This window comes from Nasonia vitripennis (genome assembly GCF_009193385.2).
Source record: "Nasonia vitripennis strain AsymCx chromosome 2 unlocalized genomic scaffold, Nvit_psr_1.1 chr2_random0004, whole genome shotgun sequence".
Taxonomy (NCBI): domain Eukaryota; kingdom Metazoa; phylum Arthropoda; class Insecta; order Hymenoptera; family Pteromalidae; genus Nasonia; species Nasonia vitripennis.
The window spans coordinates 1,345,972-1,362,575 of NW_022279610.1; the positions used below are offsets into that span (position 1 = coordinate 1,345,972).

The 16,604-nt window shown below is 39.2% G+C and overlaps 1 protein-coding gene and 1 long non-coding RNA gene across 2 annotated transcripts; one reads left to right on the plus strand and one right to left on the minus strand.

The window, feature by feature from the left end:
* Positions 1-3,063: 3,063 nt before the first annotated feature.
* LOC116416300 lies at positions 3,064-3,977 on the minus strand. Its single transcript, XR_004226760.1, has 2 exons — positions 3,690-3,977; positions 3,064-3,566 (listed from the first exon to the last, which is right to left on the minus strand). It is a non-coding gene; the product is annotated as an uncharacterized LOC116416300 (long non-coding RNA).
* An 11,586-nt stretch (positions 3,978-15,563) lies between these two features.
* Positions 15,564-15,953, plus strand: LOC116416288 (secreted RxLR effector protein 161-like). The gene has a single exon (XM_031924008.1). It carries the CDS (start codon positions 15,564-15,566, stop codon positions 15,951-15,953), a length of 390 nt encoding a protein of 129 aa, XP_031779868.1.
* The last annotated feature ends 651 nt before the right edge of the window (positions 15,954-16,604 follow it).

Consider the following 16,604-nt stretch of genomic DNA (forward strand, 5'->3'; position numbering starts at 1 on the left):
AGAAAAAGCAGCACTGCTGACTGATTTACAAGCTCCAAATAATTAATTTTTAATACGCACTCATTCGCGAAATCTCCAAGATCGCTGCTCGAGTGATCTATCGACATTTTGCTAGAAACTGGGCTTGCGTTTTTATAAACAAAGAAAAAGCAGTGCAGCTAACTGATTTACAAGCAAATTTTTAATACGCACTCATTCGCGAAAGCTCCAAGATCGCTGCTCGAGTGATCTATCGACATTTCGCTAGAAACTGGGCTTGGATTTTTATAAACAATGATTTACATGCTCCAAATAATCAATTTTTAATACGCACTCATTCGCGAAAGCTCCAAGATCGCTGCTCGAGTGATCTATCGACATTTCGCTAGAAACTGGGCTTGCGTTTTTATAAACAAAGAAAAAGCAGCACTGCTGACTGATTTACAAGCTCCAAATAATTAATTTTTAATACGCACTCATTCGCGAAATCTCCAAGATCGCTGCTCGAGTGATCTATCGACATTTTGCTAGAAACTGGGCTTGCGTTTTTATAAACAAAGAAAAAGCAGTGCAGCTAACTGATTTACAAGCAAATTTTTAATACGCACTCATTCGCGAAAGCTCCAAGATCGCTGCTCGAGTGATCTATCGACATTTCGCTAGAAACTGGGCTTGGATTTTTATAAACAATGATTTACATGCTCCAAATAATCAATTTTTAATACGCACTCATTCGCGAAAGCTCCAAGATCGCTGCTCGAGTGATCTATTGACATTTCGCTAGAAACTGGGCTTGCGTTTTTATAAACAAAGAAAAAGCAGCACTGCTGACTGATTTACAAGCTCCAAATAATTAATTTTTAATACGCACTCATTCGCGAAAGCTCCAAGATCGCTGCTCGAGTGATCTATCGACATTTCGCTAGAAACTGGGCTTGCGTTTTTATAAACAAAGAAAAAGCAGCACTGCTGACTGATTTACAAGCTCCAAATAATTAAGTTTTAATACGCACTCATTCGCGAAAGCTCAGAGATTGCTGCTCGAGTGATCTATCGACATTTCGCTAGAAACTGGGCTTGCGTTTTTATAAACAAAGAAAAAGCAGCACTGCTGACTGATTTACAAGCTCCAAATAATCAATTTTTAATACGCACTCATTCGCGAAAGCTCCAAGATCGCTGCTCGAGTGATCTATTGACATTTCGCTAGAAACTGGGCTTGCGTTTTTATAAACAAAGAAAAAGCAGCACTGCTGACTGATTTACAAGCTCTAAATAATTAATTTTTAATACGCACTCATTCGCGAAATCTCCAAGATCGCTGCTCGAGTGATCTATCGACATTTTGCTAGAAACTGGGCTTGCGTTTTTATAAACAAAGAAAAAGCAGTGCAGCTAACTGATTTACAAGCAAATTTTTAATACGCACTCATTCGCGAAAGCTCCAAGATCGCTGCTCGAGTGATCTATCGACATTTCGCTAGAAACTGGGCTTGGATTTTTATAAACAATGATTTACATGCTCCAAATAATCAATTTTTAATACGCACTCATTCGCGAAAGCTCCAAGATCGCTGCTCGAGTGATCTATTGACATTTCGCTAGAAACTGGGCTTGCGTTTTTATAAACAAAGAAAAAGCAGCACTGCTGACTGATTTACAAGCTCCAAATAATTAATTTTTAATACGCACTCATTCGCGAAAGCTCCAAGATCGCTGCTCGAGTGATCTATTGACATTTCGCTAGAAACTGGGCTTGCGTTTTTATAAACAAAGAAAAAGCAGCACTGCTGACTGTTTTACAAGCTCCAAATAATCAATTTTTAATACGCACTCATTCGCGAAAGCTCCAAGATCGCTGCTCGAGTGATCTATCGACATTTCGCTAGAAACTGTGCTTGGATTTTTATAAACAAAGAAAAAGCAGTGCAGCTGACTGATTTAGAAGCAAATTTTTAATACGCACTCATTCGCGAAAGCTCAGAGATCGCTGCTTAAGCGATCTATCGACATATCGCTAGAAACTGTGCTTGGATTTTTATAAACAAAGAAAAAGCAGTGCAGCTGACTGATTTAGAAGCAAATTTTTAATACGCACTCGTTCGCGAAAGCTCAGAGATCGCTGCTTAAGCGATCTATCGACATATCGCTAGAAACTGTGCTTGGATTTTTATAAACAAAGAAAAAGCAGCACTGCTGACTGATTTACAAGCTCCAAATAATTAATTTTTAATACGCACTCATTCGCGAAAGCTCCAAGATCGCTGCTCGAGTGATCTATCGACATTTCGCTAGAAACTGTGCTTGGATTTTTATAAACAAAGAAAAAGCAGCACTGCTGACTGATTTACAAGCTCCAAATAATCAATTTTTAATACGCACTCATTCGCGAAAGCTCAGAGATTGCTGCTTAAGCGATCTATCGACGTTTCTCTTGAAACTGGGCTTGGATTTTTATTGAACAGGAAAAGCAGCGCTCCTGGCCGATTTACAAGTTATGGAAAATGAAATTTCAATGTGCACTCTTTCGCGAAAGCTCCAAGATTGCTGCTCGAGTGATCTACTGACATTTCGTTAAGAACTGGGCTTGAATTATTATAAACGGAGAAAAAGCAGTGCTGCTGACTGATTTACATGCTCCAAATAAATAATTTTTAATACGCACTCATTCGCGAAAGCTCAGAGATCGCAGCTCGAGTGATCTACTGACATTTCGTTGGAAACTGTGCTTGGATTTTTATAAACATAGAAAAAGCAGCGCTGCTGACTGTTTTACAGGTTCTGAAAAATCAATTTTCAATGCCCACTTTTCCGCGAAAGCTACGAACGCGCTGCTCAAGCGATCTATCAACATTTCGCTAGAAACTGGGCTTGGATCTTTATAAACAAAGAAAAAGCACCGCTCCTGGCTGATTTACAAGATCTAAACAACTATTCTCGGATTTTAATAAAATACGGGTAGTGCTACTTTTGGCAGGTTTTGGAGCTACAAAAAATTAATTTTATAATTTTATGGATGAACAATTAAATTTAAATTTTATAGGTCTTACCTGGCTGACCTCTACATTCATTATAAAACATTCATTCTTTATTACAAATTTTATTTTCATTATAAATCACTTACAGGATCAAGTTAAATGAAAAGTTCATCGATTTATGACTGACAGTGTTATAGCTATGCCAATTACGCATGAATTTTTTGCTCAAGTGTGAGTGTGCGTTTGTCTTTGTCGTATTGCAAGTCTGCTAGAGCTTTGCAGGTGTTAGCTGACGAACTAGAAATTTGCTTTTATAGCAGTTTAACATGAGCTGCGTCTCCCCGTACCGATTTTCTTACGTCCGGGTGTAGCCAACTGATCATCTCGAACATCATTATCGTTTCCTATAATGATGCTTGTAGAAAACTTCTGCAGCATTTAGTTGCGATGGCTAGCTGTGGCTTGAGCAGACGTTTGCATCTTCGCGTTAAACTATTGAACAGCAACCTTTGGTTACGGTATCTGCAAAGTCGCTGAGTTCAACCTTGTTGGCCACTTCGGTACTGGGCTATGTAACGGATCTTGCGTATTCATCTTCTGTATTGACGACTGCATGTTAATTAAGAGGTTGAGATGAAGGAGTAAATCATACACAAACGGGTGTCTTTGAACACTCGTTGCAATTCGTTTGATACTTAAAAAATATTGAAAATTTAAAATGAAACAACTCACTTCGTCAAAAACAAGCTGATTAGAAGGTAGAGAGCAAATTCACTGAGTAGGAGTAGTATGGGATCGCGCCGATGGAAAAGGATTCGCAGCAGGATGTAGGAGAGGTTGGCAAGTTGACCAGCAGCCCGAATAAACTTCTTACACGATCTGTCACGTAAAGAATTTGTATGGATTATACTTTTTATTTGCACAATGAGCACGCGTTTAAATTGTCCTAATTGCCGTTCAAACTGGCCGCTTACTAGATTATGGTTCTGAAAATTGTAACTTATATCTAAAAATTAACAATCAAGTAATATTTTTTTTAAAGCACTAATGAAAATAATGCTTTAAAATTCTTTTACAATACAAACTTAGCATACACACTCAATTATTCGGCAGATTTTGCTCTCAAACCCAGAGAATTGTTGATGACGTTTAAAAAGGAACGTTCGAGTCAGGCCAAGGACGCCTGACATTCAAGATCTCAAACTAACTCGATACCTCTCCAAAATTCAGAGCACTATGTTTTTTTAAATTCTGAGACTGGGCTTGGATTTTTATTGAAAAGGAAAAGCACCGCTGCTGACAGATTTACGAGCTCCGAAAAATCAAATTTCAATGAGCACTCTTTCGCGAAAGCTCCGAGATCGCTTCTTTAGCGATCTACCGACGTTTCGCGAAAAACTGTGCTCGGATTTCGGAGTCGAGCGTTATGACAGGGACACCTCTAGCAGACGAACTAACCTTGAGTCATAACAATAACAAACCGGTGTAGTACCGTCTTGCTTCGGTCCGCCCTGTTCCGCGTTCCGCTGTGGTCGCCATGTCTAGCTCTCGCGAACTAATTCACATCTTACAAAATTTATTTCGTTAATTATTAAAAAATAAAATCTACATCTAACGATAATGTTTTTTGGTGGTTTTAAGCATTATTGGCCACGGCCTATGCGATGGAAGGGTAAAAAACATCCTGCCATACTTTTTTTTGCACTTATTATTTTTAGCCTCTGACAATTTTTTTACTGATAAATCCTATCGAACGGAGCAAACGACAGAAGCTAGAGCTAAGTTTACTCTAACTTTTCACTAAAAAAGATTTGTTTGCACCCCCGCTAATTTTGCTAAAATCACCAATTTAAGTGTCTGTACGCTTGATCGTAGACATACTGTATATATATATATATATAATAACATATATCTCTCTCTGTCTCTCTCTCTCTCTTTCTCTCTCTCTCTCTCTCTCTCTCTCTCTCTCTCTCTCTCTCTCTCTCTCTCTCTGGGTGTTTTCAACGTTGACCAACTCTCCTAAAAAAGTTCTGGCCTTTTCAAAAATCCAATGTGGCGCATAAAATATGGAGCCTGAAACCCACGTTTTCATAGCACATGCAACAAAAACAATAGTAAAAATGTTCTAATTTGTGAAAGATCCCACCAAAAAGCATGTACAACTCATGATAGGACATATTATTGACAATGCTGACGGAATTCCAAAATCAAAAATGGCGGAATCAAAATGGTGGATATTAGACCTCCACCAAACCCATTTTACCGCAACAAATGATTTTTGATCAGTTTAAAGTATCGATATGGGGGTTTTCAGGGTCACTGAATCTTATTTTAACCTCGACATTTCAAAATTCGAAATGGTGGATCCAAAATGGCGGACATTATACCGCCACTAAACCAATTTTACCGCTACAAATGATTTTAGATCAATTTAAAGTATCGATATGGGTGTTTGTGAGGGAAATGGTTATAAATGTATTATCGGAATCAGTATTTGTGCACATTAATCTTATATTTTTCCGGTCTATTAGATTTAGAATTATCTGTCTGCGGTTTTTGCATTTTTCTATTGTTCTGTGTATATGTATATGCCTGCATGGATGAAAAAAGTATATAATTCAGCCAAATGAATCAATCTTTAATGACATTTTGTGCACTCTTATCAATTCTGGCTCCTCGTTCGTGGAATTTTTACTGGTGATAAATGGTTTTCGCCGATATCATAAATTACTCTGTTCCTAGGTTCATTGGCATTTGAGTAATGCATGACTTTCAACGTTTCATTATTTTTTGGGATAAATCCATGCCCCATTTGTATGTTTGTGACAGGTGGACAGTTTTTAAATCTCTTTGTTAGGAATTGACGAGTTTGTTCGTGATCTTTTTTGGTGTATAAGAAAAATTTTATATTGAATGATCGCCCATTAGCTCATGAATAAAGAGCTTTAGCATCCAGAATTGCTTTATTTTTTACAGCTTGTAAGCTCGCTCTTGTAGCTTCTCTCTTTACTATCGCTCCAACTCCATCGCAACTACCTTTTCCGTGTGCTGTTGCAAAACAGTGCCATTCAGCATCAACGCCAAAATCTCTCTTATGACTCATTAAACTACTCATTTGATAACGATTTTTAAAATGCTGTTTAGCACCATCAGTAGCATATATTACCTTTTTTACTGTGGGACAAACCTTGCGAATTTCAGGTATAAGCTGTTGCTGCATTATGTATACTGCAGTGGCATCATTAGTAGTACAGTCGGACATAGATACTGTACTAAAATGCTTTAGCTTGCCTTCAGATTTATAATAAACAACAGCAGGAAAAATCGTACTTTGATCATTATGAAAATGAAATGCCTGTGCAGCATCTTGGGCTGTAAAAGCATAGTTCTCAGCAAAATCCAATTGAGCAAGAACCTCTTCATCTGAAAGATTATTTTTCTTCCCAGAAATAAACTTCGATTGTTCCTTAGCGATGAAGTGATGAGGTATCAACTTTTCTAGGCTAGAACATAAAGTTTCAATAAATTCTTGCGATGTTAGGCATTGTTTTATCAAAGTGTATCTATCGGTTGATTGCCACGTGCTGAAGATGACTTGATCAATATTGTGCTAATCCATAATGTTCTTAACGTAATTAGAAAACTTTTGCATGTCCGGACAAAATTTGCATTCATTCAAATAACAACTTGGTTTGGGATCCTCACATAGAACGAAATTCAAACAATCTTTATAATTCTTCAGAATATTGTTTGAGATTTTTTCTATATTTACTGCGTTAATAATCGCCTTGAAGTTTGGTGTATCGTACATACTCATACATTGTGTGTACCAGAGGATCCTGCAAAGACACAACATTTTGGTCTCAGTTCCGCAAACTTGGTAAGCCAAATCGGATGTTCAGGAAACTGTTCTTTAAATTGATTATGAAGGTTCTTAATATCAGTAAGTAATAATCTTTTCTGCACTTTTATTTTTTCACCATATAAATAAATACTGACGGTATCTTTTTTATTTGGCATAATTCTGCTCTTAAGATCATTTTCGTAAAAATCTTCAACTTTCTGAGTAGTTTCTGCAGGTAATGTTTTTCCACGTTTTGCAACAGGAGAAGCCAAAACTCCATCTGATTCTCTTAACTGTTTTGCTTTACGAGCCATTCTGTGAGACACACCAAATTGGTTCATAATTTTACGTATTGCCCAGTGTTCGGGCAAAATAGTAAGAATATTGACACACAATGGATCGTTCTCCGGCAGGGATTGCAATTTGTTTTTAAGTCCAGTTAAAATATCTGTAAGATCATCTTGCATAGATGCATCCGTGTTTGAAACCGAAGGTGAGTCAGTCTCTGATTCAAAATCAACACTCATACTGACGTTTGGAGATGACAAATCATGTAGTTTGTAAAAGGATTTTCTACATGTATCACAAATCAGTGAAGATGTTGGATAATCAGGATAGACATCTTGAAATTCTTTGGAGATCTTCCTAAGAGATTTGCTGTGTCCTGTATTAATATCAAATGGATTAACGCATCTATCGATACGATATTTTTTCGCAGGAGAAGACATTGTTGTAGAATATGAGAAAGCACAACCAAAACAAAAAAAAATGTTACAAATAACAAAATTACGGCTAGTACAGTTGAACAAGGAGTTGCCGATAAAGTAAGACATACTCAACAAATGCCTTAAAAAGGATGTTGAAGAAGAAGTCGCCAATGTATCTATTAATGTACCTATTAACTATCCTAAAAAGGACTGTTGGAGAAAAAGTCGCCTATGAATAAAGCCGCTGATGGACTTGCTCACCATCTATCCTGAAAAAGACTGTTGGAGAAAAAGTCGCCGATGATGAAACCATTCCTTGAAGAAAATATTCCTTTCTATGGGTTGCTAAACGTGGGAAGGGGTTGGGGGTGTAGGTAAAAAAGAGGGATGAAATAAATCACTTGAAAGCAATAAATTCCTTTGCCACAAAACAGTTTTATTTGCTGAAGTCTTTGCACAAGTTGTCATTGGACACGAGCCGTGTACTTGCAGCATTAGGCTGTTGGAAGAGGGGCGAGGTACAGCGCTGGACCCAGCCTCCTTATGTGCCCTCCGCGACGCTACTTCACTTGTGGGTAATGCGCAGCCGCCTAGCGGTGCGCCGCGGTACTAGCGCCGCGGTGATAAGCGCTACAGCGTGCGTGGCGTGTTCGGCGGGTTGCGCGTTAGCAGGTGCTTTTCGCGAGAGAGCCTGCGGGTGGGTTATGACAAATATCCGCCAGTTTATATTGGCCATTTGAATTTTGAAATTTCGAGGTTAAAATAAGATTCAGCGGCCCTGAAAACCCCCATATCGATACTTTAAACTATAAAAAATCATTTGTTGCGGTAAAATGGGTTTGGTGGAGGTATAATGTCCACCATTTTGATTCCGCCATTTTTGATTTTGGAATTCCGTCAGCATTGTCAATAATATGTCCTATCATGAGTTGTACATGCTTTTTGGTGGGATATTTCACAAATTAGAACATTTTTACTATTGTTTTTGTTGAATGTGCTATGAAAACGTGGGTTTCAGGCTCCATATTTTATGCGCCACATTGGATTTTTGAAAAGGCCAGAACTTTTTCAAAAGCCCTTGACCAGACGATCATTTTGAGACCTCAAACGTCTTGTTAGGTTAACCCAAATTTTGGGTGCACTGATGGTCCGGTTGACGTGAAACGTCCCATATATATATATAATAGTATAATAATTTAGTAGTACAAATTTAGATTATAAATATTAACTTAAAAAACTTAAAAAAAAATTTTAGATCTTTTCAATTTTTATCTTAAAGTATACGTATGAACTGTACAAAGTTAGAAATATAACATATTTTTAGGTAAAGGTAGCACAAATAGCTCAGGCAGTAAGATAAAGGATTTTGAAGTTATAAACCAGGGTTTAATCCTTGGTTAGGACAAAGTTTTTTTTTCATTTTTTATAGTCAATTTATTTGAATTAGCAATAAATGTATTTTTCATAATTGTTTAGTAAAAATAAAATAATTTCATTTATTTTAATTAAAACAAATACTTTAATTTGATGAGTGATTTCTGACGTGATTTTGAAGGTGATTCATCACGTGAGATATCACGCCAAATAGTCATGTGATAAATCACGTGATTTATCACGTGAGAATTCAAGTGATCTATCACGTTATAGATCCTGTGATAAATCACGTGATTTTTCTCGCCAGGATCACTAGCTGTGACCGTAAGATCGCACGGAAGACGTGGCGCGAATCAGCGGCGAGTTGAATTGAGATACAGTCGTGACTTGAAGTCGACAGCAGTTTTCGTATACCTTGTTCCTCGTCACTTTCACTTATAATCACTGTGTCTGCTAAGCTGTCATTTAAATATATGATTTTATCTGATACTTTGAGCAGTACACTTTTTAATGTTACCAAATTTTCTAACAATTTGATTTGACATTTACGTCGTAGATTTGTTGATTCATCAGTTCTTTGTATTTCATCTGTATTTGTTAAGCAAATCTGTGATACTTATAATATATCTCTATGGACACTTGACTATTAACTGTTAAATTAGAAAACTATAAAAACACTGTCGGCAGTGCTGCGTTCTTTCGGCGCTTCGGAAATGACAGAGACAAAAGAGACGTGTGTTGATACCACCTTAGGTTAAGTTGGGATTGACCGCTGCTTCGCTGCAGTGCCGGTATGGCACTGTCGACGCCGCCGTGGCGCATGCCTAAGTCCTAACACTGATTGGCGACAAAATCGCCACAGCTTTAGCGAAAAAATCACCAAGAAATCGCATAATCGCCAAATTGAAAAACCTTGTCGCCACCGAGAGTGAGAAATCGCCGGATTTTGGCGAGAAATCGCCAGACTAGTCCCGCAGGCAGATACATTGTCGTATAGTTTGTCGTTCACATAGACTATATGGTGTCTTTTTGACGATCGACGCGATGACGGTCATGACAGTCACGAGTATATCATATGATCATATTTAAATTCCCTACTGACAAAAATCGCGCGATTAATCTAGAATAAATTTTTAAATAAAATAAAAGTGTTTAAAATGCAAAATTAGTAAGCGGGGTGGCAAGTTTACAGCTTATCATCTGGATGGTGACATGTTTTATTTTATTCCAAAATTTGTTTGAAATGAATCGCGCGATTTTCTCAGTAGGGTGACAGTTTTATATACCGTGTGATAATTGCGCGAGAAATTGGTCGAAAACCTCACGCGATCTTTACGCAAGAATCGCGCGATTTTTTTCAGTAGAGATAGTTTGTCGATGCCATAGTTTGTGGTGGATGATCGACGGAACCGACGGAACGCGAACTGTGACAGTCATGACTGTCAGACTATGGTCATATCGCGCGCCAATATGAAAATACGCATTCAATAATGCGGTTTATACATAAATATAATCTAAAATAAAGGAAGTAAATTATACAATTTAATTATAAAAAAAGTAAACTTTATCAATACAAATTAATACATTAATACATTAATACATGTTGAAATATAAGCGCTTACACCCGACATACGTCCCTTACCGACCGGTCGCAGCGATCCATGACGTTGAGTAGAAGGGACCACGTGAGCTGCCGCTCAGCTCTGCAGCGCGCGTAGGCTGCCGCCTCACTGTTCGCCAGCTCTCCGAGCAAGCAACATCTCGCATACCACGCCACGTTTCTCTTACCACGGTCTGTCACATTTACTTCATAAGGCCACGTTTAGTTCGTTTCTTCTATTCGATCAACAAAGAAAGCCACACGTCCCGCCTCAGCCTACAACGTCTACAAAGTCCAGCTTCCTCCAGCTAACGTACCAAGGTCACCGTCAATTCAAAGCAATGGCATCAGGGCCATTTCGATGGGAATATCCGGAACCTACATGTAAGTACACGAAAGCAAATTTGTAAAGTGACGTAGAAACAAAATGCAAACAAGAATACGTTTTCTCTTGTTAAGACTTAAATCTAAAAATTGAGTCAAAACACGTGTTTGAAAGAAAAGAATAGTGTAGTGAAAAAACGCGAAATAAAGTCTAAAACAAAATCCCGCGATAAAACGTGTTAAGTAAAAAACGATAAAATTGAATTCACGAAAATTGCGTAGAAAAAACGATGCGAATAAGCATTTCGAAAAATCACGTTCTCATATAAGCCAAAACGCGCCGAAACAAGAAACACCGACTCGACAAAACGCACTTCCCGCGCGCTAAGCTTCTCGGAACAAAGCGCCAGTAAAAGGGGGGTTCTAAGCAACCGAGCCAACATGGCCGCCTCACCTCTCTCTCGCACTTAAGCTATACGGAACGGAGGGAGAGAGAGAGAGCAGAGCGAAAAGACGCCGCTGCGAACAACGCACGACGCAAGGCGCACATGAAACGCGGCAACGCCATTTTGAATCTGACGCGTGCTATACTTTAGTACGTGTGGACAAGAACAAAGGGGGAGTTGCTGTCAATCCGCTTTAACTTAGTAGCAAACAGCTTACGAACACGATACAAATTGGATGATGTCTGCACACATGTGTGTGTATACGTGCAGTTAGTGAAAGCAACATTGACACACACGATAAAGCGAGAGCTGAAAAGGGGCCGTGTTCAAATGCGCAGGTTACGTGATCACTCTACACATACGCGGCAATTTCAAATCGCCAACGCGCGCTAATACTATCAGTGCAAGTCTGCCTGCGTGCTGCGCTGTTTGCAGACACCGCGTAGGTGGGGCTGCTGAAGTATAAGCGCACTCAGCAATTAATTAATTAATTAAATTACTTAAATAAAGATCAATTCATAATACGATATAATACGCGTGATCGAAAAACTTATACGCCTAGTGTAAGTCTGCCTGCGTGCTGCTCTGTTTACAGACATCGCGTAGGTGGGGCTGCTGGTGTGTAAGTAAACTCTGCAGTAAATTAATTAAGCAATTAATTAAAAAAAATGACTTCAGTCTGTAAATGTGTACAATAGGACAAAGAAAAGACAATCAAAGAGTAATTATTAATTGGGAAATGTTTCAACAGATTCAAGCTCAATTCAAGGACTGGGAAGAGATACGAGAAAGGTCCTGGATGAGTTTGGACTGCACTACGAACGGCCCGACGAGGAACTCTGGCTCACGCTCTATAGCGGAAATATATGGATAATTACCAGCAAAGATAAAAGGCTCCTGCTAGGTAACAAAGTCATGTCTGTGCATAATATATGTATATATGAACGTATAAAAAGTTTAACGGGCTCGTAGCCAACGTAACGTCCGACACGGAGTCTATGCGGATCTAACACGAAAACATGTAATTGACTTGGTACGTGCGCACGTATAGACACTTAGTCAGTGTCCCAAGCTCAATAAAAACTAGACCCTCACACAGATCTGCCAAGCCTGGTCTCGTCCTCAGTGGGTCTCGGACGGCAGGAGCCGTACTTCGGCACACATTCTGCAAGAAGAGACTAGGTTGGTTGGGGAGTTTTTCTTTTAGAAAGTTCCTCGACTGACTGCAAGGTAGCTCGGTGCTTGTACACAAATCATCGGGATCTTTGTACGGGTATCCTTTCAATCGCAGACTAACGCCTACGTGTATTTTTTACAGCTAAGAAACGAGTGGCAGGGTTGAGAGGACCCATAAGCCACTGTAGCGACGTAGAGAGAACAGGAGCCACTACGTCCATGCCCACGAGTATGCCTTACGTTCACGTCCACGAGTACGCCTTACGTACATGTCCATGTCCACGAATACGTCTTACGTCCATGTTCACGAATACGTTTTACGTCCATGTCCAGGAGTACGCTTTAAGTTCAGGACCAAGAAAAGACGAACGATGATTCAAATCATTAAAAAGAATCTGAACAAGCTAACGAGATCATTCGACAACTTGAAGCTAAAGGACCAAGGCATAATCGCAAGTAAAAGCTAACCTTAATGTTAAGTTTTCTCACTCCAAATAAGCCTGCTATGGTCACTACCAACTTAGTTAAACCTATGGTGATAAGTGACGTACGTACCCAGGAACCGTATTATCTACTGCCAAAATGACAAGATCAACATGCGACGATTGGTGACCATTCTCTATTTCTGGTGACAGAAGATAGAAATTCAGCAATGTCAGGTTTCAGAGCTTTTATCAGTACGAATGGAACGTTAAGTTAAAAAGATAAAGAATAATTGTTCGAATTCTGTCTAAGATTTGAAAATCTAATCAGAAAATATGAGAACAATCAAAAAATCTCTAAGCCAACAGAAGTAGAGAAGAAAAACCTGCTCTACAAAGCAGTAATGCAAGTTTTTCCGGAGATAGTCACGGCAGAAAATTTAGCCGTTCATAATACGGGTAAAGAGGTTACTTATATAAACAACTAAAATACTTAACTTTTCAGATTGACAACGCATACCAAAAAATTCCAGAGAACCCTGCGTTATTTGGAGAGATGCTTCAAAAGCAAGGACAGGCAGCACAAGCGACACGAGTGGTGTGGCAGTCAGAGCCATGTGACCGCAGATTGTCCATCCCAGGATATGAAATGTTTCAACTGCAACAACTTCGACTACATATCAGCTGACTACACCACACCGAGAAAGGGGCATGAGTCCTTATGCAAAAAAAACAACCGAAACGAAAACAGAGGAAGGACGAGAGCCAGTTGCTACATCGTTTCAGGTAGTCGCCCTACAAGTCGCCAACTGGACGATCAGCTTTCCGATTGCCAACGCCAGAAAAAAAAGATATAAAATCAACTAATCAAGGTCGAGTCAAGTTTGAATTGTCAAATGTCAAAGTAATAAATCTAGATAAAGTAATATACGCGGAGAATTTAAATAAAAATCTTCTATCACTTAAACGCTTTACAGATCAGGGCCTATGTGTGTATCTGGACAGTAAAACAATAAATGTCTATGAACCAAACATGAAAGAAAAAGTTCTTCGAAGGAAAGTTTGAAAATCCGTTTTGTATGATTGATCTGAAATTGAAAATAGATGTAAGCCAAACGATACACACAAACGCACAGGTATCTCATAAAAGCGGCAAAAGACTATTAAGAAAAAGGTAACATTTGACGATGAAAAGACAAGTACAGATCCGACGAGTCAAAGCGATAATAATATAGATAAGTCGACACCATGAATTTATGGCACATTAGGTTAGGACACACGTCTCTGAATAAAGTAGAAGTTTTGAAAGAATTGTATCCTGATATTAAGGACTTACGAGAGAATGATAACGGTGTGTGCTTGCAGATTGCAGGTTTATAGTGGTGTCGATGGATAATTACTTACGTTTCGCAATGGCCTCCCCAGTTAAGTATAAGTCAGATGCTGTTGAATGTATTGACAATTTCGTAGCGAAATGTCGAAACATATGAGGAAACGACGAAAAATTCTGTTACTTGGATTGCGATCAAGGCATTGAATTCATCAGCGGGAAGACCAAGGAAGTGTTGGACAAATATAGTGTGGAATTGAGAACAGTTTGACCATATACTCCACAGCTGAACGGTATCGCTGAACGCTACAATCAGACAATTCAGAAAATCACAAGAGCTCTGATGTACGATTCAAGACTATCAGCGAATGCCTGGGATCTGGCGGTGTAAGTCGCAGTGTATCTGTACAATATGACACCTCATAAATCGATTGGATTTAAGTCACTATTATTAGTGATCAACCCAGAATCAAAAATATACATAAACCAGATCAGGAGATTTAGATGTGTGGCATTCGCCAAGGTCCAAGGACAACAGGAGACTAAGTTTGACAAACTGTCGTATAAAACCGTGTTGATAGGATATACCGACACAGGCTATTTGCTGCTGAACCCAGAAAGGTAAAGTGTATGAAAGTCGAAATGTACAATTTATCGAAAGCAAAGTCTTCGGAGATATCTACAAGCCCGAAGACACAAAAAATTGGACAATAACTAACGACACTCTGAACAAAGAGACTTGGTTATTCGACTTCGAGGAGAAACATCCAAATTAACCAGAAGAAGTGGAGCCAATACCAAAGAAGAAAGGCAGACCACGCAAAGAGAATCAAAAGTCAGCAGCAAAGCAACCTCCAAAGGTGATACACAGACCAGTTACTCGAAAGCAGACTCAAAGTAGAGAAATTGCACCTGCAGAAGACGCACAGGATGAAATCGAAGGTCTGAGTGCATATAGTCTGTATGCACTGTTAACTTCAATCAACGGAGATCCAAAGTCTTATAGAGAAGCAGTATCATCACCAGAGTCAGACAAAAGTCTGGAAGCTCCACAAATCCTTATATAAATTAAAAACAAGTCCAAAGAATTGAAACGTACACTTTTCAGAGTTTGCTAAGCAATTAGGCTTCATGGCAAACAATAGAGATCCATGTTTGTTCGTGAATGCTAAAAATAACAGCCGAATAATAACGCTGTTGTATGTTGATGACATATTGTTGACAGGCAATAACGAACCCAAGATGAGAAAAGTGCAGGAAGAACTGAGTAAAAAGTTCGATAAGTAGTTCCTTGATGAGCCTAAAGAGTTTCTAGGGATCACCATAACCAGGGAGAGGAAAGAAAGGACCATAAGACTGGACAAAATTAAATTTATAAACAAGATGCAAACGAAATTTGGATACGCACAAGCCAAAAGCCAATCAACTCCCATGGTAACCAACCAAGTGCTTAATAAGCAAAAGAAGCAACGAGAGAACGAACTGACGAACGAGAAAGTTGTAAACCAGCGTGAATACAGAGAAGTGGTTGGCTCTCTGATGTATTTGGTATCAGGTACAAAGCCGGACTTGCCCTATGCAGTCAATGTCCTAAGCAGACATAAGCATAATCCAACCGAGAACGGATGGAAAATGGTTATCAGGATATTCAAGTATATTGCCTACTCTGCAAGTTGGCAACTAACGTACAAAGGCCTGAATGAGGAAATGGAAGTTTTTTCAGACGCAAGCTTTGCGGATTGCAAGAACTACTCACTACCAGCAGCCACGTAGCCACGCTATTCGGAGACACCATAGCGTAGAGAACGCACATACAAGTCTACGTAGCTCTGTCTACGTGCCAAGCCGAATAAGTAGCCACGAGTGATGCCTATAGGAAATTAATCAGCATGTTCTTGTCACTGAAAGTAATTCCGGACATGATGTACTTTCCGCTCACGTTGTGGTGCGACAACAAAGCAGCAGTAGCTCGCACAAAGATGGATGAAAGTAATAAACTAAGGCATTTGCCAAGAGTTTGCGAGGACTTTGTCGAAGAATGCGCCCAACTAGGATATATAAAAATAGAATGGATCGAATTAAAGGAGCAAAGAGCAGATATTTTCGCTAAGCCTTTGCCCTCTGATAGCCATAATAGATTGGCCAAATTGTTACTAGGTAATTAATATAGTTTTCATGTTACAGAGTAACTTCACTAAGATGACCACGAGCAGAGGCGCAATAGAAGACGGCAAAGTAGCGGATCACGAGGAAGACTTGATGATGTTGAGTGCAATCGGGAGGGAGTGTAGAAATATAAGCGCCAAAACCCGACATAGTCCCTTACCGACTGGTCGCATCGATTCAGGACGTTGAGTAGAAGGGACCACGTGATCTGCCGCTCAGCTCGGCGGTGCGCGCAGGCTGCCGCCTCACTGTTCGCCA